The sequence below is a fragment of the Littorina saxatilis genome, linkage group LG3 (genome assembly GCF_037325665.1).
Source record: "Littorina saxatilis isolate snail1 linkage group LG3, US_GU_Lsax_2.0, whole genome shotgun sequence".
NCBI lineage: Eukaryota > Metazoa > Mollusca > Gastropoda > Littorinimorpha > Littorinidae > Littorina > Littorina saxatilis.
This window is the reverse complement of record NC_090247.1, coordinates 25,378,523-25,401,870: the sequence shown is the minus strand read 5'-3', so window position 1 is coordinate 25,401,870 and position 23,348 is coordinate 25,378,523. Positions and strand designations below refer to the sequence as shown.

The window sequence follows — 23,348 nt, the reverse complement described above, 5'->3', positions numbered from 1 at the left end:
GAAACACACACACAAACAAAGTCGCGTAGCGTTGAATTCGACGCCCACTGTCACTTTCAAGATCGTTTTCCCAAACGGTTTCTCTTTCGCTGATTTCTCAAAAGTTCGCCTTCTCACACTCAAAACAAAAGAGACAAAGACACACGAAGCGCCTTAGGCGGAACGGGCGCAAGTGCCCCCACCCCCCACCCCCCCCCCCCTCCCTGTACCGGAATCATAGTGTTTTCCGCAAAATCATATTTGACCACCCCCAGACAAAACATGTTGATAAAAAAAAGTCAATAAGAAAACCACCCTTTTTCTCTCCACAGATGTGTACATATTGCTTAGGGGAACATGTGCACAAAATGTGTAATAATCACGAGCGATTTATTTTCGACGGTGGGGGGGGGGGGGGGGGGGGGGGGGGGGGGTGACGTATGCCCCCGAACAGTCTTTTTCTTCGCGTCCTAGATTTACACTCTTGAATTATAAGTACACCCCCCTTACAAACTAATGAGCGACATTGCCGATAGGCCGAGTCTTAGCAGCCGCTAGGCGGCGCTGTCGTTGTAAGTGGCTTACTCTTCAATCTCCGCAGCAATCCACCATTGTTTGTTCGCGTGGTGACCCAAGCTTTTCAACGTTTTGTTGGGCTTTTGTCGACATTCAGTGAGCTAAAATGAAGAAATTTGGTGACATGACGCTGGCTGACCTTCGAACAGAATGCAAGAAAAGGGGTGCAAAGCAAGATGGCCGGAAAAACGATCTTGTTGATCGGTGAGTTGAAGCGTGTGTGTGTCGTACGGTGCAGAGAAGTTTTTTTTTAATCTTTTCTGCAACGTTTGGCTCTTTTTCAGTTGTGGGAAACATTAATGATAATAAAAGAGGAACGTCTACCAAATATTTTTTTATTTTTTTATTTTTTTTTCCTGTAGCTTTGGCATGATGATGACCTAGCTAGTATTTAGGCCTACTGTGTAGTAGTACTAGAACTCTCTCAACACATACTTTCTACAGGTAGTGTTAATAAATTATATATGAAGTCCTGATATTTTTGGGGGGAGGGGGGGTGGGGGAGTGGCATCAATCAACATATCAAGCCTGTTCAGTGTTGAATTTGGTTACTCTGTGCTGAAAAGAAGAATCATCAATCACAAGGCTACCATTTGTGTTTTGTTTCAGACTGGAAGCCTATGTGAAGAATGCCAACTTTGGACGAAAAGATGATCAACAAGAAAAGGCCTTCTCTCTGGATGTTCCAGAACCTAGCACATACCGGGACATCAACCTGGACACACCGTTGCCAGCAGTAACCAGGAAGCTTGTTGACGGATATCTACTGTCGGTAGATGCTGATCTGAAGCAGGTTAGTAACATTTTTTTTTCATTTTTTATACATCTGTGTGGCACTGATCTTGTCCGAGAGGGGGCCGACGGGGTAGGAAGTCAACTTTTCTTTCATTTCAATAGTGATGTAAAATATTTAAAATAAACACATATACAGTAAATTCAAGTTCCAACAGTCTGCCAACATCAGCTCATAAAATGATTTACCAGATTTTTCACGTACGTATGCCGACAAAAGTTACCAACCAGGGATGGAATTCATGTTGGTATGTTAACCTACCATATCAGTTGGTAAAATCAACTAACCGACCGACATGAATTCCAGCCCAGGGGTATGTTTGTTGCAGGTTTATATTTTTTAACATTCGGGTTATCCCCTAACCTTGGGTTATCTGAGCACTGGTGCTGTATCTGTGACGCAGGGTTATTTTAACCCCAGTTTATCTCGAGGGTTAAAAAGATGTACCTGTGACAAAGATATCACCCCAGATCAGATATAATAATATTTAGATTGCCCAAGCTATTTCTAGTTGTTTTAAGAAATATTTAGATTGATTTTAATTCTTGTTCTCTCAATTTGTGTTGCAGGTCAGCAAATCACTGTATGAGGAGACCTACCTGCAGTATCGACAATCACTTCCGTGACGTTTTGCTGGAAACCCACCTGTACAGAACCTACAAAGGGGAGGAGGAGATGGAATCTGACATGGAGAATTAACTTTTGTGCTGTTCTACTTATGCATAGTGCTGGACTGTGTTTCTTAAATTGAAATTGAAGGAAATGACTGATCTTGCACCAGGATTGGTAGCTGTGACTCTAGTCCTAACCAGGTACAGGATAGCCCAATGCATGAGAATGTAAAGCGCTTTGTTTATGTTCATTGCTACTGCTAGCAATATTACAGTCTTACCTACATAACTACCGGACGGTCGCTGGCTGCGCGCCTCAAAATGAGCCTGTTTATGTTACGATAGTGGGCATGATTGAATGTTTGTACTACTGGTTATAAAATATGTGGGCATGACGGCATGTGTGAATGCATCAATTTACCTCCCTTTGTAGTGGATTTTTTTTTATTTTTTTTTTTAAAGTGGATCCAAGTGTTAGCCAGTGTTTTTGTGTTGTGTTTTTACTGTTTGATTGAAATTTATTTTCCTGTACACGATGGATAAAAGGAGGTTGTGTTGAGGTGTCGAGTTGATCAGATGTGCGCCAAAGAATATTTTTTGTCCATGCCAAGTACATGTATGCGAAGAACGTAAAGTGTATGATCATGCTTGATAACTGATTTCAAGTAAAGGTTAGATAATGTGCTTCAAAGAATATTGTTTTGTTTTGCAAGGTACATGTATGTGAATGTAAGCTTGAAAATTTATAAATTTGAAGTAAAGGTCAGGTGTGCAATCAAGTAACAGGTCTTGGTGCGAAGTGTGTGAATGTTGTTTGAGGATGTCTTATTCCTGTAGATAAAACTGAACGTCAGCAGCCGCTTTTTGACCTGGATTGAAAATGATGTAAGCTAGAAGATTGGTGTATCTTTAGAAAGAAATAATTATCTTACTTTCACGAGCAATATAATATAAAAGTGTCAAAAACTGATTTTTCACATTGATGGATTTCTCCTGTTATGATAGGCCTATGAGGGATCATCTTTTACACCTAATACATCCTTTGAACTCAAATAATAAACATTTTAAATAGTTTTCTTGCATATTTTTCTTTATAAGAATCCAAGTACAAATAGCGACTGCTGACTTCAGTTTGTGATTAATTTCATTTCATTCGTTCTGCACACACACACTCACACGAACATATTCACAGTCAAATCCACTAAAAGTAAAACAGAACGCCATGTTCTAAACTAGCATTTTAATGCATTTGTCATCAAACTCAAACAGCACACATGCAGGGTTTGATTTTGGCATATATAATAATATATAATCATGACATTAGTCAGCCTACTACTGAACGCAGCAGGGCCTATAATACATGTACTTCAAAAACTGCTTCAGGGTCACCAGGTCATCTTTTCTTAGTACAGTGGAACCTGCAATTAGTACCACCCCAAGGGACCGAATCAAAAGAAGTGCTACTTTGAGGTATTCACAGGCACGTTTAGACGTGCGTCACACGGCCAACAAAAACACTGTTTTTGCTCCTCACATGTTACAACAGTCGCCTCTCGGTGTTTGTGTTTGCCATGTGACGCAGCAATTGGTCCAAAATTGACAGTGCTATTGAGCGTAATCACAGATTTGGCCCTATTTGGAGGGGTGCTATTCACAGGTTCCACTGTATTAATTATACATGTATTCATTCTCAAAATTTTGATCGCAAAAAAATCTATCTTTAGATTTGCACTTGGCATCTCCCCCCCCCCCCCCCCCACACACACACACAAACACTAACACCACCAAGGGCTTATGAAAGAGAGAAGACCGAGCGTCAAACAGAGGCGCATGAAAGCAAAATGACGAGAGCCTGTAACACACATGGAAAAAGTGACAACAAAAAGCTGTGTTGTGTGTGCATATTTTTCATGATTCCCCACCAATCTTCCCGATTATTTACAGATAAATGTACATACCATCTACTGTGAGTTTCTTGTTGTGATAATCAGATTCTACGAAGTGCCCATGGCAAACGATACTGTGCTTCGTCGGTGCAAACTTTTTTTTCTTGAGTTCACTTGTTTCCTCGTCGACGATCGACTCTATTCCGCGTCTAACAGCATGCATCCAACTCTTCCTTCGCTCCTCATCTTCTGGAAACGTATGGCCGCCACGCCTTGAACATCCAGGAACACAACAACACCCGCTCGGCATCCTAATCTTTGCTAACGAGTCGCAGAACGTCGATAGACAAAATCAAAAATGACTGGGGATAAAGATGGAAGCGTCTGCTCGAAGCCCCTTACAACCGAAGCGACGCCAATCGGCGGCAAGGGAGATAATATCCAAAACGTCGACCATTGATCCACCCTGGTGTGTGTGTGTGTGTGTGTGTGTGTGTGTGTGTGTGTGTGTGTGTGTGTGTGTGATCAAGGGTGGACGAGGGCGGGGGAGGGGCACTGAGGACACTAGTCAAAACTTTGTATTATTGTGTATGTATTTGTAGTGCGATTCAGAGAAAACTACTGGACAGATCTTCATGAAACTTTGCACACCCCTTCCCACGGATTCCGAAATATGGATCACAAGTCCAGCGCTCTACCAACTGACCTACTGGGCTCCCAAATGATTTTTTTCATCATTTTTGTTAGTCAAGATATGGGGGTGTGGGTGGTGCGGGGATAATTGTGGAGCAAGCAATAAGGTAACACCTTTTTATTTTCTTAGGTATTGTAACAGCATATAGTGAACTTAGCTGTATTTAAATTTGGTTATGATTTAAGCTGACATTTGTGCGTAATAACGTTTTTACCATAAATGACTGATAATTGTATGTATACGCCCTCGACAAACCTCGATAATATTTTGAAAATGCATATTGATAAGTATGGTATTATGATAAAGTGATACTCTCCACTCATTTATCTACACAAATTAATGTTTTATTTATCATTTGTAAAGCTAAATATGTCAGTTAGGATCACGTTAAGAATCACAGTGTTTTTCACAAAATCATATTTGACCACCCCCAGTAAAAATATTGTAAAAAAAGAAGTTAATAAGGTGACCCCCTTTTTTTTGCACAGATGTGTTCATATTGCTTAGAGGAACCTATGCAGAAAATGTGTAATGAATCTCACGAGCGATTTTTTTGGTCTGGGGGGGGGGGGGGGGTGGGGGGGGTGGGCGGGTGGGGGTGGGGGGGGGGGTAGGCGGGGACGCATGCCCCCGATCAGTCTTTGTCTGGGGCGCTTCGCGACCTCGATCTACACTTTTCAATTCTAAGTATATCCCCTTTCCATACTGACTGATCCACCATGGTGTGTGTCTGTGTCTGTGTCTGTGCGTGTGTGTGAGTGTGCGTGTGCGTGTGTTTGTGTAATGCGATTCAGAGAAAACTACTGGACAGAAACTTTGCACCCAAATGTTCCGACCCACACCCCTTCTCCCGGACTCAAACACATGGATCACAAGTCCAAAGCTCCACCAACTGGCCTACTGGGCTCCCAAATGATTGTTTCATCATTTTTGTTAGTCAAGATATGGGGGTGGGGGTGGTGCGGGGATAATTGTGGAGCAAGCAATAAGGTAACACCTTTTTATTTTCTTAGGTATTGTAACAGCATATAGTGAACTTAGCATTTGCTTTTGATATAAGCTGACATTTTTGTGTAATAACGTTTTTACCGCTAAATGACTGATAATTTTATGTGTACGCCCTCGACAAACCTCGATAATTTTTTTTAAAATGCACATGATAAGTAACGTATTTTGATAAAATGATACTCTCCATTCATTTATCTACACTAAGTAATGTTTTATTTATCATTTGTAAAGCTAAATATGTCAGTTAGGATCACGTTAAGAACCACAGTGTTTTTCCCAAAATCATATTTGACCACCCCCAGTAAAAGAATTGTAAAAAAAAAGTTAATAAGGCGACCCCCTTTTTTCTTTGCACAGATGTGTTCATAATGCTTAGAGGAACCTGTGCACAAAATGTGTAATGGATTTAAGCTGCGGTTTGAACACACTAATAACCCCTTAAGGGGCCTGATAAACAAAGGGCCTAGGAAGTAAGCGCTCTAAATGCATACGACATGTGTAATAGAGTAAGTGAGAGTTATCGGAACCATTCTCCTAGCACCTGAGAGAATAACAAGCATTGAAATGAACAAGCGACTTTCATCCTTTTGGCATTGTAAACTTCTGAATTAACGTCTGTTTAAAGTCACTGTACAATTCTCTGTTAACAGGGCGTAACACTCGCATAACGTATTCCATTGTGTCGCTTTCAATTTAAATTGTTATAATAAATAATTGCATGTGAAACTATTTGCACGGGTTTTATCTCATAGCGCAATGAATAATTTCCAGCACAGCGGAAAAAAACCAGAATAGGGACTCTTGATGTTGTGGCTTGTTGCTGTCTGTTTCACATATGTTAATAATAGAATATGTCTATAAAAAGAAACGATAGAACATCATTCGTTGTATATGTATATGTCTCGATTTTTTTTTCGTTTCTTTACATGATATTTGTGTAATTGTGAATGTTAACATGTAAACAATGGCCGAGTTGCATGCATGGACAATGGACGGATGCATGTTATTAGTATACATGTCCCACAACAATGTCTAGGGTGCATAAACACATAAATAAATAAATACAAAATCCAATGATAAACAAATCAATCAATTACATATCATGTATTGATGTGTATCAAATAAATAAACAAATCAATTAACTAATCAAATAGGAACTCGGATGAACAGAATTGGGAGTCGGATGCAGATGAGTTCGCTCAAGGAAATAAATCGCCTATTTACACTGATTTCATTAACTAGTCTATAATTAAAATAGATTGCGTCTCGAATACTTTTTTTTAAGGTCGAAGCGCAAAGTCACACTTTGGTCTTGTTTTTTCTTTTATTTCTATCATAATTAGCATAGTTATGAGCATTTCCGATTACATCATTGCAGAGTCGTCCAAGGAACAGCACATTTAATTTCCCTGGCACTTCTCAATGCTACATTCGCCCAAAAACTTATATTTTCTCAAACTTGCGCCTTAAATAATATATCTGTATAATTATGACAGATCAGCAGGGCCCCAAGCCGGTGCCCTATTCAGTCCCAGTGCTGAAAATTGGATTACGAGCTCTGGGTATCTTACATCTGTTTTGGATTATTGCAGTGTTGAAATCTAACGTATATGTTGAAAAATACATATATTTCTTTAGTAAGATGATCTTATTCTGTCTTTGCTATTTTACACTGATCAACCACAGTTTTTTCCCCCAAAAAATTGCGTCAGTTACCCCTAAACGTTACGAGGTATAACTTGACCACATAAAAACATCAAATTCAATACTTATTCCTTCGAACCAAGTCGAATCCCCTTCGAAGAAAACTTGTCAGAGTTGTAGCGTCCCTTTTTGAGAAGTGGCCTTGACCCTTGATAGCAAATCTATCATGACAAGAAAGGTGGACTAGGCCAGTGGACTCAAAATAAAGTGGGATCGGTCTTGGGACCTGTAACTAAACTCCTCAACTTAAATGTCATACATATTATAATACGATACCACAGTTTATACATAATACATATCGTTAAAACGTGTCCTAAAAACCATTCTAAGGCTGTACTATAGGTTAATGCTAATAGTTACGAAACAAAACAAAAGTTTTTTTTTTTATATAAAGCTTACAAAGTGTTCAAACCTAACTAATATCATACAGAGAATTGTTTCTAAGAGTTAAATTATTAAAAATGAGCCACGTCAACGCTCCAAGACATTCACATGTCTTATGGATAAACAAGAAAGTTTGTTGTTATAATAAAAGCATATTACTGTCCTGACAAAATCATGTGTTAACTTCCACATAGCCACAATATAAGTTTCCACACAGACCTATCAAAATAACCCCACAAATGAATTAATACATGAAACACCAGATGCAACAACACAGTAGCGAAGGGGGGTTTGCGGGACTTCATTCCGCGCCAGGGACCCTATTAATCCGTAAAAATACAAAATGAAAACGGCCCATCACTGCTGAGTTACCGCACCCTTACGATTACCCATCCTTAGAGTTACCCAGACCTACAGTTACCCAGACATACATTTACCCATCCTCAACATTTCCGGCCCTTAAAGTGTCCCAGACTTACAGTTACCAACCCTTAGAATTAACCAGAGTTACAGTTACCAACCCTGAAAGTTACAATGCACTTTGAAATATTAACTTCTGTGGAATTGACCCTCGAACTATCACACATCATACAATATCATACAACCCACTCTATATGTTTAATCAGGCATGTATTGTATCAAACGAAAGAAGTAGTTCGACTTAAAATTGTGCATATTAGATGGGAGACAGGTCAATAATGTCGGTTTACATGAAACACCAGATGCAACAACACAGCAGCGAAGGGGGGTTTGCGGGACTTCATTCCGCTCCAGGAAACCTATTAATCCGTAAAAAAAAACAAAATGCAAACGGCCCGTCACTGCTGAGTCATCGCACCCGTACGGTTACCCACACTTAGAGTTACCCAGACTCACTTACCTATAGTTACAGTTACCCATCCTTAGTGTTACCCAGACGTACGGTTACCAACTCTGTGGAATCGAAGAACTTCACAATTATTGTCAGAAATCGAACTATTGCCGCCTTGCGCCTACGAATCATATGTCTAGTCATGTGTTTAGTGACATTACATTGATTTAAATAAACAAAAACTAACCTACAAAGTGTACCTTCATCACAAACAAATTAAAAGACTAGACATAAACTTAATAACACTATATTACACAAAGATTAAGGAACGAGCTAAAGTGGAGTGCTGCTATCAAATTCAGATAAATAAACTATGCTGAGCTTCAATACTACTACGCTTGACAGAACATTCAATACATGTATGGCATTGCTACTGCAATCAAAAATTAAGGAATCAGCTAAATTGGACAAATCAGTTATTTAATCCAAGTACAATCTAATGTATATGTTACAAATATAAAGAATTATTGTATAAGATTGTTTTTATTGTGTCTTTGTTATCTTACATAATATCGTCGGTGAAATCGTGGGACCTCGTAAGTGAGTTGGCGCCAAGAGCCACTTACGAGTTCGTACGATTTCACCGATGAATATTTTAATACGATACCACAGTTTATTTATAATACATATTAAAACCATATAAACCTAATAACCATTCTAAGGCTGCACTGTAGGCTGATGCTAACATTTACGAAACTACTGTCAGTGTGAAGGATTTGTGTCGGAATTGATGTTCTAGTGCACAGACTCTACAGTAGTCAACGTGAAGGGTTTGAGTCGGGCTTTGGGTTGTATAACTGTGTTGTTGGTCCAGTGCAAAGACTCTACAGTCTCTGGTCAGTGTGGACGATTTTTGTCGTGCTTTGCATGTCTAACTGTGTTATTGGTCCAGTGCAAAGACTTTAAAGTCTCTGGTAAGTGTTGATGGTTTTTGTCGGGCTTTTGGTTTTCTGAATGTATTTTTAGTGTTCTAGTGCAGAGACTCTACGGTCTCTAGATGATGTAAAGGATTTGTGTCGGGATTTATGTTCTAGTGCACAGACTCTACAGTATCTACACAGCGTTAAGGGTTTGGGTCGGGCTTTGGGTTGTCTAACTGTGTTGTTGGCCCATTGTTGTAGTGCACAGACCCTACAGTCTCTGGTCAGTGTGAAGGATTTGTGTCGGGCATTGGGTTGTCGACCTGTGTTATTGATGCAATACACATACCCTACTTTCTCTGGTCAGTGTAAAGGATTTGTGTCGGGTCTTTGGTTGTCGAACTCTGTTATTGGTCCAGTGCACAGACCCTACATTCTTTGATCAGTGTGAAGGATTTGTGTCGGGCCTTGGGTTGTCTAACTCTGTTATTGGTCCAGTGCACAGACCCTACATTCTTTGATTAGTGTGAAGGATTTGTGTCGGGCCTTGGGTTGTCTAACTCTGTTATTGGTCCAGTGCACAGACTCTACATTATCTGGTCAGTGTGAAGGATTTGTGTCGGGCATTGAGCTGTTGACCGGCACGGTTGGCCTAGTGGTAAGGCGTCTGCCCCGTGATCGGGAGGTCGTGGGTTCGAACCCCGGCCGGGTCATACCTAAGACTTTAAAATTGGCAATATAGTGGCTGCTCCGCCTGGCGTCTGGCATTATGGGGTTAGTGCTAGGACTGGTTGGTCCGGTGTCAGAATAATGTGACTGGGTGAGACATGAAGCCTGTGCTGCGACTTCTGTCTTGTGTGTGGCGCACGTTAAATGTCAAAGCAGCACCGCCCTGATATGGCCCTTCGTGGTCGGCTGGGCGTTAAGCAAACAAACAAACAAACAAAATTGGGCTGTTGACCTGTGTTATTGGTCCAGTGCACAGACTCTACTTTCTCTGATCAGTGTGAAGGATTTGTGTCGGGCCTTGGGCTGTTGACCTGTGTTATTGGTCCAGTGCACAGACTCTACATTCTCTGGTCAGTGTGAAGGATTTGTGTCGGGCATTGGGCTGTTGACCTGTGTTATTGGTCCAGTGCACAGACTCTACATTCTCTGGTCAGTGTAAAGGATTTGTGTCGGGTCTTGGGTTGTCTAACTGAATTATTGGTCCAGTGCACAAACACTACCGTATCTAGTCAGTGTAAAGGATTTGTTTCAGGCTTGGGGTTGTCTAACTCTCTTATTGTTCATATTAAAGCTTTTTGCAATTATTCTATACTGACATTTAGAACAACTTTAAGATTTGTCAGCGACACTTACCTATACCTATGTTTAATCAACCTGAAAGGAAAATGTCCAGCTAAATTCAGGGAATTTCAACATCGTGTCTCAAAACGTTTAAATAGCATTTTAAATCAATCTTGCAAAAATATGTTTCAAACCACTAAAACTTTAAAGAACAGTAATAGCAACATTCAAACTTGTTCAGAAGCCAAAACACACATGAAACATCAACAAATATATGAACAGTCAGAAAAAATCAAAACAACGATTACACTTCTTTATTATTATCTAGTTTTCGACTTTCGATTTTAATTGTTATCTCCTTAGACCCACATGTATTCAACACAGATATGTTTGCGACGCATTCAACTGCCAACATGCTTCGTCCTTGTTTTTAGACAACACTTTTTTTAATAAAATAAAAAAGAATAATAAACAACATCCCCCAAGGTATTGGAGTGGGGAAGAACAATGGCAACCTCCTGAGGAAAAACAAACATATCACGAATCAGGGAATTATGACGTGGTCTCTTGAGATCTCACGAGACACTTCACCGAGTGTTGCACGCGGCATTTCACAAATCTCACGCTTAACGTGCACGTCGAGAATGTGGTTGTTCCTGTCCTTACCCCATGTATGCAATATGTAGGTTTTCTGTGAAGAAAAAAGAATAATGCGAATTTTACAGTTGACATTTTACCGTTGAAAAGCTTGGCATTGGCGTTTTTGTGTGTGTGTGCAGATGACATAATTCCTTATCTCTTCATCATCGCAAGTTGAAAGCAGACCTTATGCAAACAGCGTCGCTCAAATTTGAAAGTTTCTTCATTGAAACATATAGAAAAGGAATTGGGACTGAACTATCCAATAGCTATATTCAAGATCTAAACACAAGCAGAGATAACAGCAGCACACACGCTTCCACCACCACTGAGAAAAAAAACTCGAGTAATACACCGATTGTATAATTATTGATACATAACTCAATATCTGTTTTCCTACATACGTAAGAAGACCACCAGTGATATAACACTATCGTTCTCATTTTTCTTCTTCTTCTTGTCGATCACACGTTATATTGTCAGCCCGGACAGCGAGACGAACAATATCGTTCAATTCACACGTTGTGATATCTTGTAAATGAGGTCGTGTCAAACTAGTCTGGCACGGACCTGTATTTCCACTGCTCATGATGCCAAAATCACCAATAATGCTGCGTCGCCCAAAACAAATAACGGTTTTGGGTGTGACGAAAAAAAGAACAGGGCCGGAGTGCTATGTTAATTATGAGCCGTTCTTCCACACCCATTTAAAAAATATGACACTACCAGCAAGTTCCCGCATATTGAGCCAGAATTTTTTGTTTGGGCAAATCGACGTTGCAGCTCCGGAGCAAATTATCAACATTTCTTTGCGAATTTGCGTTCAAACGTGTTTTTCCCATGATATAACGATATACAGGTCGAAAATATGGCCAAGAACAAATCTATGGTACTTCGAAGAAAGAAGAATAACAACATTCTTGTCCAATATACGACTTGCAATTTACCGTGTGCGCTGTAAAATCTCCCTACCTTCAAAGCAGACGAAAAGCAGACATCTTCATTTACTTCCAAGGGAGAAATCGTTGGCCATATGCATAAAGTCTTGCAGGACCCAAACATACTTCTGCACGCTTTCTTTTCTTTTCATATTCAGTTGCTTCGCAAACATGAAGTGTCATTGGTTTTCTCAACTTGTCAAGTCAGTCAAAACGACCGCAGAACACAGAACTGGGAAATGACACTGATTGAAATACGAAAGATCTCCGATGACGAAAGTATAATTCACGAGAACTAAGCGTCGCTCAGAACCAGCGCCCTTCCATTACAAGACAAACGTAATTCTGAAAACACTTTTGCGCTTGCTGTTTACCTTGTAGTTTTTAAAACTACATGTATAAAATGTCACGCTATACTTTCTAGAGTGACGTCTCTTTGCTTTGACGTCACAGATTGCACGAGGCTTCGGAAGAGATCGAAGTTCCATAAGAAGCGTCTTTAATTTGGACGCGTCGACTCCGGCATGTTTGGAGCAGAAGGCACGCTAGTACAGTATGTAGGATAAACAGAATACTACATGGCTTGCTGTGTCGTAGCAGTTTACATTCGTTTCTTTTTTCAAAATATTGAAAAGCTTGCTTTGCTCGCATTTCAATATTTAAAAAAGCATTTGGTACGACACAGCAAGCAATGTAGCATTCTCTATTTGTGATATCTGCGTTTTGAACGTGATGCATAACAATTAATAATCATGCACTATCTGCAAAAACATACCAATTAAGAAAGACTTGTCAGTTGTAGTTGACATTCCTCAACCGCCTCAAGAGACTATATATGGACATGGAGTGCAGCCTGTACTATTATGCCATTTAGCAACAATTGAATGTCAGTCAGTATGTCAGCCCCTGACGGTTCAATTCTCAATGACGAGGCAGTGCATTTGACATTATTTTCAGAGATTGGATGTCGCTCGGTAAAACGTTTTGAACGAAATCACCGGTACTTTATGGCTAAAGCTTTTGACTAATCATGTCACGTTTCAATATCACAATAAGGTGATTATGAACGGTTAGTTACTTCTAACTAACTAACCACACCACGATCCACTCTCGCAGTCATACAAATAAATAGAATCAACAAAAGTATAAGTTTCAGACGCCTGTTTATGTAATATCACGCCACCTCCCTAGAGACTTAACTCCAAAAGATGTTCTTTTTACGTTCAAAACGTAAAAACAAGTGGTCACTGACAAAAATGCCAGTTAAAGTACAGAAAATAATAATAACACGCTGATCCCGTGTATAGTTAGGAAATATAGCTGTCTGCCTTAAAGTACTAGTTCATGCAGGTGTCACACACCCCACGTCGTCACCACTCGAGTATAATCATAAATATAACAGATGACTTGGTGGTAAGAAGGGTGCAAAAGACATGGTGCAACTTAGCTTTTTGCCACTGAGTGGGCGGCCCGTGATTAGTCTATAGTCTCCACAACTGCTCCGTCGAATGTAGTGCCGGCTGGCGTGGCAACGAAGCAGGAAACAGTGGAGACATCAGGCGCCTCACTCAGTCGCTGAAGGTCCTCCCGTAGTCTACCAGAAAAAGTAGAGTTGTAGCTGGTAGGACGGCGACAGCGACAGCAAATCACCAGTACATCAGGTTAGCAGGTTACATCAATGCCGCGGACGACCTGGTTACAGCATCCCGCTCAGCATAGCACGTAGTAGATATACGTAGGCAGTAGAAAACAGCCAGCAACGGAAGATATGAAGAAATGAAGAAAGGCTGCAACAAAAAGCATCGGTGCACTAAACATGCCACAATACCCCTCAACCTCCACCTTTAAACATGTCAACTTTACATATCTCATCGAGCACATGGGCCTGCACAAACGAACTTTTACAACAACAAATCAGCTATGTTCCTTCCTTCTCTCCATATCTGCAAAAACCATATTCAGATTAGTATTTTAGTGTCACAAAGAGCAAATTATGCGCTACCTGGAGAGAACAACAGAGAGTATTTCATTCCACAAACACAGACTCGTCAACAGCGTTAAATAATGATTTATTACCTCAACAGCCTAATGTAGGTAGCTCTCTTTTAAGCGAATCCGCTTCCTTTTGAATGGCACCCGTTCGTCAACGGAAATATCACCATCCTCCCTCTTGCGCTGAATCCTTATGCGGTGGAAAACCTTCCCCGCACAGCGAAGAAACTTTGACGCCCCGACTGTCAGCCAGCATGTAAACAAAGAGAAAGTGGTCTCTAATTGAAATTCCTTTAAGCCCTACTGTGCAAGCAGAACGGCACGTTGAAATACAGTGCAGCAGTCAACGCGTTGAAGACCATCAAACTTGTAGGAAAATAAGACACCGACTGTTCTCTCTAGCCGCTGAGTTTCGAGTGTCCAGTTAACATGTCTCACACAGACAACCTTGACAAAATCACGTGACTCACCTTGTCACGTTCCAAGTTCAGCTATCGCCAGTTTTGCCCTGACAGCAGAAATCACCCACGTGAAATCCGTGCAACACGAAATACCCGTGTTCGCTATGCTCTGTCAGCTAAAACCCCCAGCCGTTGACAGAAAACAGGCGCTTTCTGTCGCAATTCGAGAAAGGCACCCGACAGAGTGACACTTTCTCGATCCATGTCACTAAATCGTGACAAATCATGACCACCACACATGACAAAATGGCCAAGCTAGCTCACACAGTTCTGTTAGTTTTCTCTTTATCATATGCAGTGCTTGTGTTGATTTACCAAACCGATTACAAAACAGTTCATTTAATCTGTCCGTTGACACAAAATTGCTCTGTCGTATCTTGCCATTTACCCACTATTAAATAATAAGCAGAAAATGAACTTCAGCTGGAGTGTCAGTCCCTGACGGTTGAAACTCTCAGTGTAGGGTCAGACGCAGCCAGAGGCGAGTTTGACATAACATAAATTGGAGGTCAGTGGGTCAAACAGTCTGGATACAAAAAGTCAGTTACTTTGGGGCTACCGTTTAAAACTAATTTTACCTAAATCACTACTAGTTCCAGTTACGAAATGGCCAAAGTAGTTTACACATGTTGTCACTGTTTGATGGGTTTTTCGGTTGGATGTTTGCTTAGTAGGTTGAAACAAGATTGAATTAATTCAATTCAAACATGATACAATAATAAAACGAAAAACAATAGGGACACGAACTCAAGCGAACGCTTATATTACGCGGGCTACGTTGTTTGGTTACTTGGATGTTCTTGTTGTCGTCGTTGTAGTTGTTGTGGAAGGTCTTGAAAGGAGCTGGCGGGGAGGAGGTAGCGCTTCGGTTTTTGTGTTGCTGTCTTTTTTCTTCCACGCTGACTCTGAGGCTGTCCTCAAAAAGCGAGGTGGCTTAATTTCAAGTGATTCCTTCCAACAAACAGTAGGTTGTCCCGAAGCTATCATGATTGCATACACCTGGAAAGGAGAACATGTTAGAGACGCTTCACTACCCCGTAATGCACTGTTAACCCATTGGAAAACGAACATTTACGTCTCAGTGCAGCCGAACCGAACGTTATACATTTCCTTGACCAAGTTTACTAACTTGCTACTAATGGTTACTAATAGGGATAGAGATCTAGGATTACTGCCATGATCGTAACTATCTGCTTTGAAAATGGGGTTTACAACTAAGGATTCAACTGTAAACATGTGTTTACAATTCTTACGATTGGAGTATCTGCGAGCTACTACGTTGATATTTAAATTTAAGTTCTTCATTTCCTCTCGGCATTGGGACGAATAAAAAAGGTGCTTCCGTGCGTGTGTATTTACGAATCGTTAATAATGGAGGATCATGTTTTAGCTATAACAGTTAACAGTTGTTCATTGTCAGGAATCTGTCTAAATGTGACCCTCCACCACGAAATGAGTCGCATGTCACCTTTGCATGATTTTCATATTTTTACATTTTCCTAAAGAGTTGTTTATGCTCTATCCAGTGGTGAAAACCGTTTTAGAAAAGAGCGAAAACTGTTTGAGTTATAACACCGTGACTAAGGTGACCCTCACACTGTTACCAGACACTCCCCGGACTTATATTAAGCCTAGCGCAGAACCGCGCGAGGTGACATGCGACTCATTTCGTGGTGGAGGGTCACAAATATGGAATGTTATGGTTTGTTAAACAAAATTTCACGTATAAATATCGACCAATGTCTAATTGTTAACAGAAAATGGCTTGCCTGTTTTCCCAAACGGAACGTCAATATGCTTTAATGAAATTCAGAAACGTATCGACTGTTATCCTAAATGTAAAGGACATGACCAAATAAAGTCTTGCTTCGTCCCGAAATTTTATATCTTAAGCTTTAATATTAAGTACACGCATCAAGTCTATTTCTAGAAACGTTACATCGTAATCTCGCTGCTAGACAAGATATAACCATGATTGTCTGCAAGACGGCTAATCCAAGGTCAGAGATCGACGCCCAGGTTTAGTTACTACATGTGGTTTAAAAAAAAAAAAAGATAAATAGTTCCCATTAACGGTGCTTGTGTTCAACAAACGATTCTAAGAAAACAGCGTGAACAGTTTTCAAAATGGTGTCAGATATTAAAGGCACAGTAAGCCTCCCGTAACCCATCACAGAGCTCCCCGAGCGTCTACATACAGTACAAGCATACTTCCATTTGAACGCTCACCGAACGGGAACATCCTGGCTGCTTTCTGTCGAGCGTGAGAAATTTTCAAAGAATTTATTTTCGTGGACTTGGCCTGCTACAACAATGGCGCCTCGTTTTGGTGCTGGACGGCTGTTATGATACCGGGAATCACGCCCGGGCAGTAAGCCTCCCGTAAACCATCACAGATACTGTCAGGCTTTTACACACAGTACAAACACGCTTCCATTTGAACACTCACCGAACGGGAACATCCTAGGTGCCCTACGTAAAGAGCAAGCAATTTTCAAAGAAATAATTTTTCGGATTGTCTCCATCTCAATCGGACCCATCCTGAACTCAGGTCAAAAATGAGTTACTTCCCTTCAACTGGCGATAGCCGTGGAGCGATGATTATCAGAATGATTCGGACCGTGGTGCGTTTTGGCGCTAGACCTAACTTTTAAAATCTAAATAATAAATTCTCAGCTTGTTACACAAACATTCTTAAATAATAAAAGAATTCTTTTTTCATCAAGACAAGATCAGTACAATTCAAAGTTTTGAAAGTTTGAAAAGCCCGAAAGCAGGGTCACGCAAGGTCGTGATTTTCATAGCAGACGACGGTTTATAGGCAGTCAAAAGCCATCGCTAGAGTTCTTATGAATCACATTCGTTTTTTTCGTGAAAAGTCAGAGGTACATAACGTGCTATTGCAGATAAGCTCACAGCGAGCCCCATTCAAATTACAAACTGACGACTGCATTGTGAAAAAGGGAAACTGGATCACACGGGTTCACGATGGCTCAGGGGTAAGATAAACCACGCAAAAATAAATTCTTTGAAAATTGCTCGCTCTTTACGTAGGGCACCTAGGATGTTCCCGTTTGGTGAGCGTTCAAATGGAAGGGTGTTTGTACTGTGTGTAAAAGCCTGACAGTATCTGTGATGGTTTACGGGAGGCGTACTGTGCCTTTAATAAAACATTTTGAAAATGATCGCTTTAGTGCAAGAAAGAGGTTGAAGATGAAAACAAGTACTTCTATGGTTTTCAAAGTTCCTAAAAATGAGGTGAACCCAAACTACGTTTTTGGATCAAAATGTCGTGCCATCTGTGGCCTTAAAGAAGAAGGAGAATGGGTTGCGTGTACACTTGTCCCTCCCCTTAGTCATTTAAATATCTCTGTTCATCTTCATCGTCTTTTCAGACCAGACCTCTCTGTTCATTGTCATCGTCTTTTCAGACCATACATAAACATAGCACTCTTGCAGCCCCCCAGTCATTCAGACCTCTCTGTTCATTGTCATCGTCTTTTCAGACCATACATAAACATAACACTCTTGCAGCCCCCCAGTCATTCAGACCTCTCTGTTCATTGTCATCGTCTTTTCAGACCATACATCAACATAACACTCTTGCAGTCCCCCCAGTCATTCAGACCTCTCTGTTCATTGTCATCGTCTTTTCAGACCATACATAAACATAGCACTTTTGCAGCCCCCCAGTCATTCAGACCTCTCTGTTCATTGTCATCGTCTTTTCAGACCATACATAAACATAGCACTCTTGCAGCCCCCCAGTCATTCAGACCTCTCTGTTCATTGTCATCGTCTTTTCAGACCATACATAAACATAGCACTTTTGCAGCCCCCCAGTCATTCAGACCTCTCTGTTCATTGTCATCGTCTTTTCAGACCATACATAAACATAGCACTCTTGCAGCCCCCCAGTCATTCAGACCTCTCTGTTCATTGTCATCGTCTTTTCAGACCATACATAAACATAGCACTCTTGCAGCCCCCCCAGTCATTCAGATCTCTCAGTTCATCTTCATCGTCTTTTTAGACCGTACATAAACCTAGCACTCTTGCAGCCTTAGTGAATTCCTTCCTTGCTCCGCGTCAATTCCACTCTCATCCTTTCTTCTCCATTATCTAAAGCCACCGATCGAAAAACCCATCACTCCGCTGGGAGGCAGGCTGCAAGCGAAGGTAGACTGTGACGCTTTTCTGTTGATCTGACCGCACTCGAGAGCAATCAGAGAAAATTGTGTGCCATATGAACAAAGCCTGAGCTGCCACGGCCGGAAACTCACGAAGCTACCTCCGTTGACGAGAGAGCGAGTGAGGGGAGGGAAGGCCCGCGTTTTTTGTTGTGGCGGTGTTACACGGTAGCAGGATTACTACACGACCAGAGTCGTTGGCTATAGCTGTGACCGCCACTGTTATAGTTAAATGTTATAGTGTGAGTGTTTGTGTGTGTGTATTTCCTGCCGCAATCGGAGAGTTCTTGATTTACTACTGGCTCTGATCTCTCTGAGTGGATTTTTCATTTTTGTTTTCTTGTTCACTCTATTTTCTTGTTACTTGTTTTTCTTTCCGTTTTTTAACCCTTATTTATGCTAAGTTCCTTTAGCCTTCCAGTGCCTAAGCCTACTTAAGTACTTGACTGCCAAATTGCTTTTCCTTTTCTGTCATTTGTTTTTGTTTTTCATTATTTTTACTTCTCATCTTCCAACCACTCTCCGGTGATTTGCAGTGCGTCTGACTGGCGAACAAAAGGTAAGTGCAAGAATTTAATGGATTGCTTTTTTACCTGATTGAAAACAGTTTGCAATGTTTGGTTGGTGTCAGGTCTATTTGTGGTGTGATTTTGTTTGTCGTGAATTGCTTTCTTATTTGTTTACGGTGGTCGACGACGGAGAAAACCGTGGTGACAGATAAAGACGGATTAAGCCGATTTTGCCATTTCGGTCTTTGAAATTATGTGTGTGTGTGTGTTTACCAATGTAGTTTACTTGGCAAATTCATTATGCTACACAATGTGGTGTATTCTTCCGCCCATCTTGGTTTTTGAAAATGAAATCATTATTCTCTCGTTTGTTGTTTGTTTGTTTGTTTGTGTGTTTGTTTCTTTCTTTCTTACTTTCTTTCCTTCTTACTTACTTTTTCTTTTTCTTTCTTTCTTTCTGTGTTGCGACTGTCATTATCAATGCCAGTTTGTTAATCTATTTGCTTGCGCGCGCGTGTGTGTGAGTGTGTGTGTGTGTGTGTGTGTGTGCGTGTGTGTGTGTGTGTGTGTGTGTGTGTTTGTGTGCGTGTGTATGTGTGTGTGTGTGTGTGTGTGTGTGTGTGTGTGTGTGTGTGTGTGTGTGTGTGTGTGTGTGTACGTTCACTGTGTCCGAAGTATTCACGCATCTTTTGATATTGTGTTAAAGCTGCTGCTCCTGTTGCTGTTATGCGTGTTGCTAACGATGATGCAGTAGTTGTTGTTTTGTCATCCTTATCTTGTCTGTGTCTTATGGTCTTACATTAGGCAACAAAAAACAAAAAAATAGGTGTGGTTACGGTAACATAACTAAAAAAAAAAGGGTAGGAAGGTAGGCAATCACTTTTTTTTTAACTTTTTTTTCTACTTGACAGGGAAATAAGTGTGCGACTCGAGCGCTTTCGCTTTCATTGCGTTTTCTGCACTGGTTTTTTTTAATTTTTTTTTTAGACAAATGTAAAAAGAAGTTATAGGGTCGGCCCCTAAAAATAGGGTAGGTCGGGTTACCGTAACCACACCTATTTTTTTTAGGCCTTACGTCAAGACAAAACCACCGGAATGGTCGTAACTGTTTCCTTGATGAGACTTGTGCGTCACACAAGATACCACCTACCTCACAGTTCATCTTTTGCATCACAAAGATACATAGAGAATACTACATGGCTTGCTGTGTCGTACCAGATTTACACGAGTTGTTTTTTTAAATATTGAACTGCGAGCGAAAGCGAGCTGTTCACTATTTGAAAAAGCAACGAGTGTAAATCTGGTACGACACAGCAAGACATGTAGTCTTCTGTTTATCCTACATACAGTACTTACGTGTATTTTACTTTAAACGTCCCGTAGTCGAGGCGTACACATTGAAGACGCTTGTTTTGGAATCCCGATCTCTTCCAAAGCCTGGTGCTATCTTTGAAGTCAAAGCAAAGAAACGTCACTCTGGAAAGTGTGGCGTGACGTGTTTGTTCTAACAATTCATCGAGGGGAATTAAACGAGGGCATTTTTTTCCTACAATGACGTTTGTCTCGGTGACTTTGGCATCATTAGTAGTGGCAAAAAACAGGTCCCTGCCAGACTTGCTTGACATGACCTCATTTACATGATATACACACGTGTGATTTGAACGATTATTATCTCATGAGTATCTCTCTCACGTATGTAGGATACATGTTCTTTCATTTGAACTTGTTTGATATCCGAATCGTTGTTGAAAACGGCTGCATGAGTGTAACTCGTTCAGAAACTGAATAGAACTTGCAGAAAGTAACACAGGGGGACGGAATAAACTGACAGACCTTAATGAAGTAAATATTGACTGAAGCCGATTTGCAACGCGAAACATTGTCTTGCTGTGGCCTCTAGCACAGGACTAAGTAATACGCTTGTGAGCAAGGGTTTTTCTTTCTGTGGTGAAGAAATTGAAAGAAGAAAAAATCTTCATCATTTTGATTGCTTTTCTTACATCTTGTCGCAATAGGGTAAATGTTAGTAGTTAAACCCCAAAGGGTAAATGTTAGAAGTTAAACCCCAAAGGGTAAATGTTAGTAGTTAAACCCCAAAGGGTAAATGTTAGTAGTTAAACCCCAAAGGGTAAATGTTAGAAGTTAAACCCCAAAGGGTAAATGTTAGTAGTTAAACCCCAAAGGGTAAATGTTAGTAGTTAAACCCCAAAGGGTAAATGTTAGAAGTTAAACCCCAAAGGGTAAATGTTAGAAGTTAAACCCCAAAGGGTAAATGTTAGAAGTTAAACCCCAAAGGGTAAATGTTAGAAGTTAAACCCCAAAGGGTAAATGTTAGAAGTTAAACCCCAAAGGGTAAATGTTAGAAGTTAAACCCCAAAGGGTAAATGTTAGAAGTTAAACCCCAAAGGGTAAATGTTAGAAATTAAACCCCAAAGGGTAAATGTTAGAAGTTAAACCCCAAAGGGTAAATGTTAGAAGTTAAACCCCAAAGGGTAAATGTTAGAAGTTAAACCCCAAAGGGTAAATGTTAGGAGTTAAACCCCAAAGGGTAAATGTTAGAAGTTAAACCCCAAAGGGTAAATGTTAGGAGTTAAACCCCAAAGGGTAAATGTTAGGAGTTAAACCCCAAAGGGTAAATGTTAGAAGTTAAACCCCAAAGGGTAAATGTTAGAAGTTAAACCCCAAAGGGTAAATGTTAGAAGTTAAACCCCAAAGGGTAAATGTTAGAAGTTAAACCCCAAAGGGTAAATGTTAGAAGTTAAACCCCAAAGGGTAAATGTTAGAAGTTAAACCCCAAATGGTAAATGTTAGTAGTTAAACCCCAAAGGGTAAATGTTAGTAGTTAAACCCCAAAGGGTAAATGTTAGAAGTTAAACCCCAAAGGGTAAATGTTAGTAGTTAAACCCCAAAGGGTAAATGCGATGATCAAAATGGGCTTCGGTTCGAGTTATTAATCAGCTTGGGAAAAGAGTCATGATTGTGGCGAAAGGGCGTAGGCTATTGATCAAGACAGGGACTGCAGTTGACGTCAAAGCTGTCACGCTCGTCTGCCTTGCTGGCGGAAGGCTTGTTTACCGGCATACCTGGTTTCTTTTCTTCTGTCCGTCTAATTGCATGTATATGCATGAACGAATTTACTTTCTCCTTTCCTTCATCAGTTTTTCTTGTCTGTTGTTCCCTTTCTCTAGCATTATACTAGCTCTCTTTAACACCCGTACGTGTCATTTCTATTTTTCTCTGTGTCTCTCTGTCAACATCTATATGTCTGTCTGTCTGGCTAGCTGGCTGTCTCTGTCACTGTCAGTCTCTTTCTCTCACTTTTGCTCCCTCTCTCTCCCCCCCCCCTCTCTCTCTCTCTCTCAGTCTCTCTCTCTCTCTCTCTCTCTCTCTCTCTCTCTCTCTCTCTCTCTCTCTCTCTCTCTCTCTCTCTCTCTCTCTCTTTCTTTTCTTTATTTGGTGTTTAACGTCGTTTTCAACCACGAAGGTTATATCGCGACGATGGGATAGGGGAAAGGGGGGAGATAAGATAGAGCCACTTGTTAAGTGTTTCTTGTTCACAAAAGCACTAATCAAAAAATTGCTCCAGGGGCTTGCAACGTAGTACAATATATGACCTTACTGGGAGAATGCAAGTTTCCAGTACAAAGGACTAAACATTTCTTACATACTGCTTGACTAAAATCTTTACAAACATTGACTATATTCTATACAAGAACCACTTAACAAGGGTAAAAGGAGAAACAGAATCCGTTTGTCGCCTCTTACGACATGCGGGGGACAGAGAAATAAGGATGTGGAAAAGAAGACTTTTGGTAAGTGAAATAAAGGTGATGGATCCAGTCAGGTAGAAATAAGACAACAAGAAAAGAATTAGAAAACTGCAGGGAATAGTAGGGAGAGTTTTCTTGGAAGGAAATATAGGTGAAAGGACTGGTAAGGCAGAAATAAGACAAAAGAAGAGAA

General features: G+C 40.6%; 1 protein-coding gene across 1 annotated transcript; it reads left to right on the top strand.

The window, feature by feature from the left end:
* The first annotated feature begins 492 nt into the window (after positions 1-492).
* LOC138961961 (uncharacterized) lies at positions 493-2,738 on the top strand. The gene is made up of 3 exons (XM_070333643.1): positions 493-759; positions 1,165-1,348; positions 1,918-2,738. The coding sequence occupies exons 1-3, from the start codon at positions 662-664 to the stop codon at positions 1,972-1,974; spliced, it is 339 nt and encodes a 112-aa protein (XP_070189744.1). The 5' UTR covers positions 493-661; the 3' UTR covers positions 1,975-2,738.
* Positions 2,739-23,348: the final 20,610 nt, after the last annotated feature.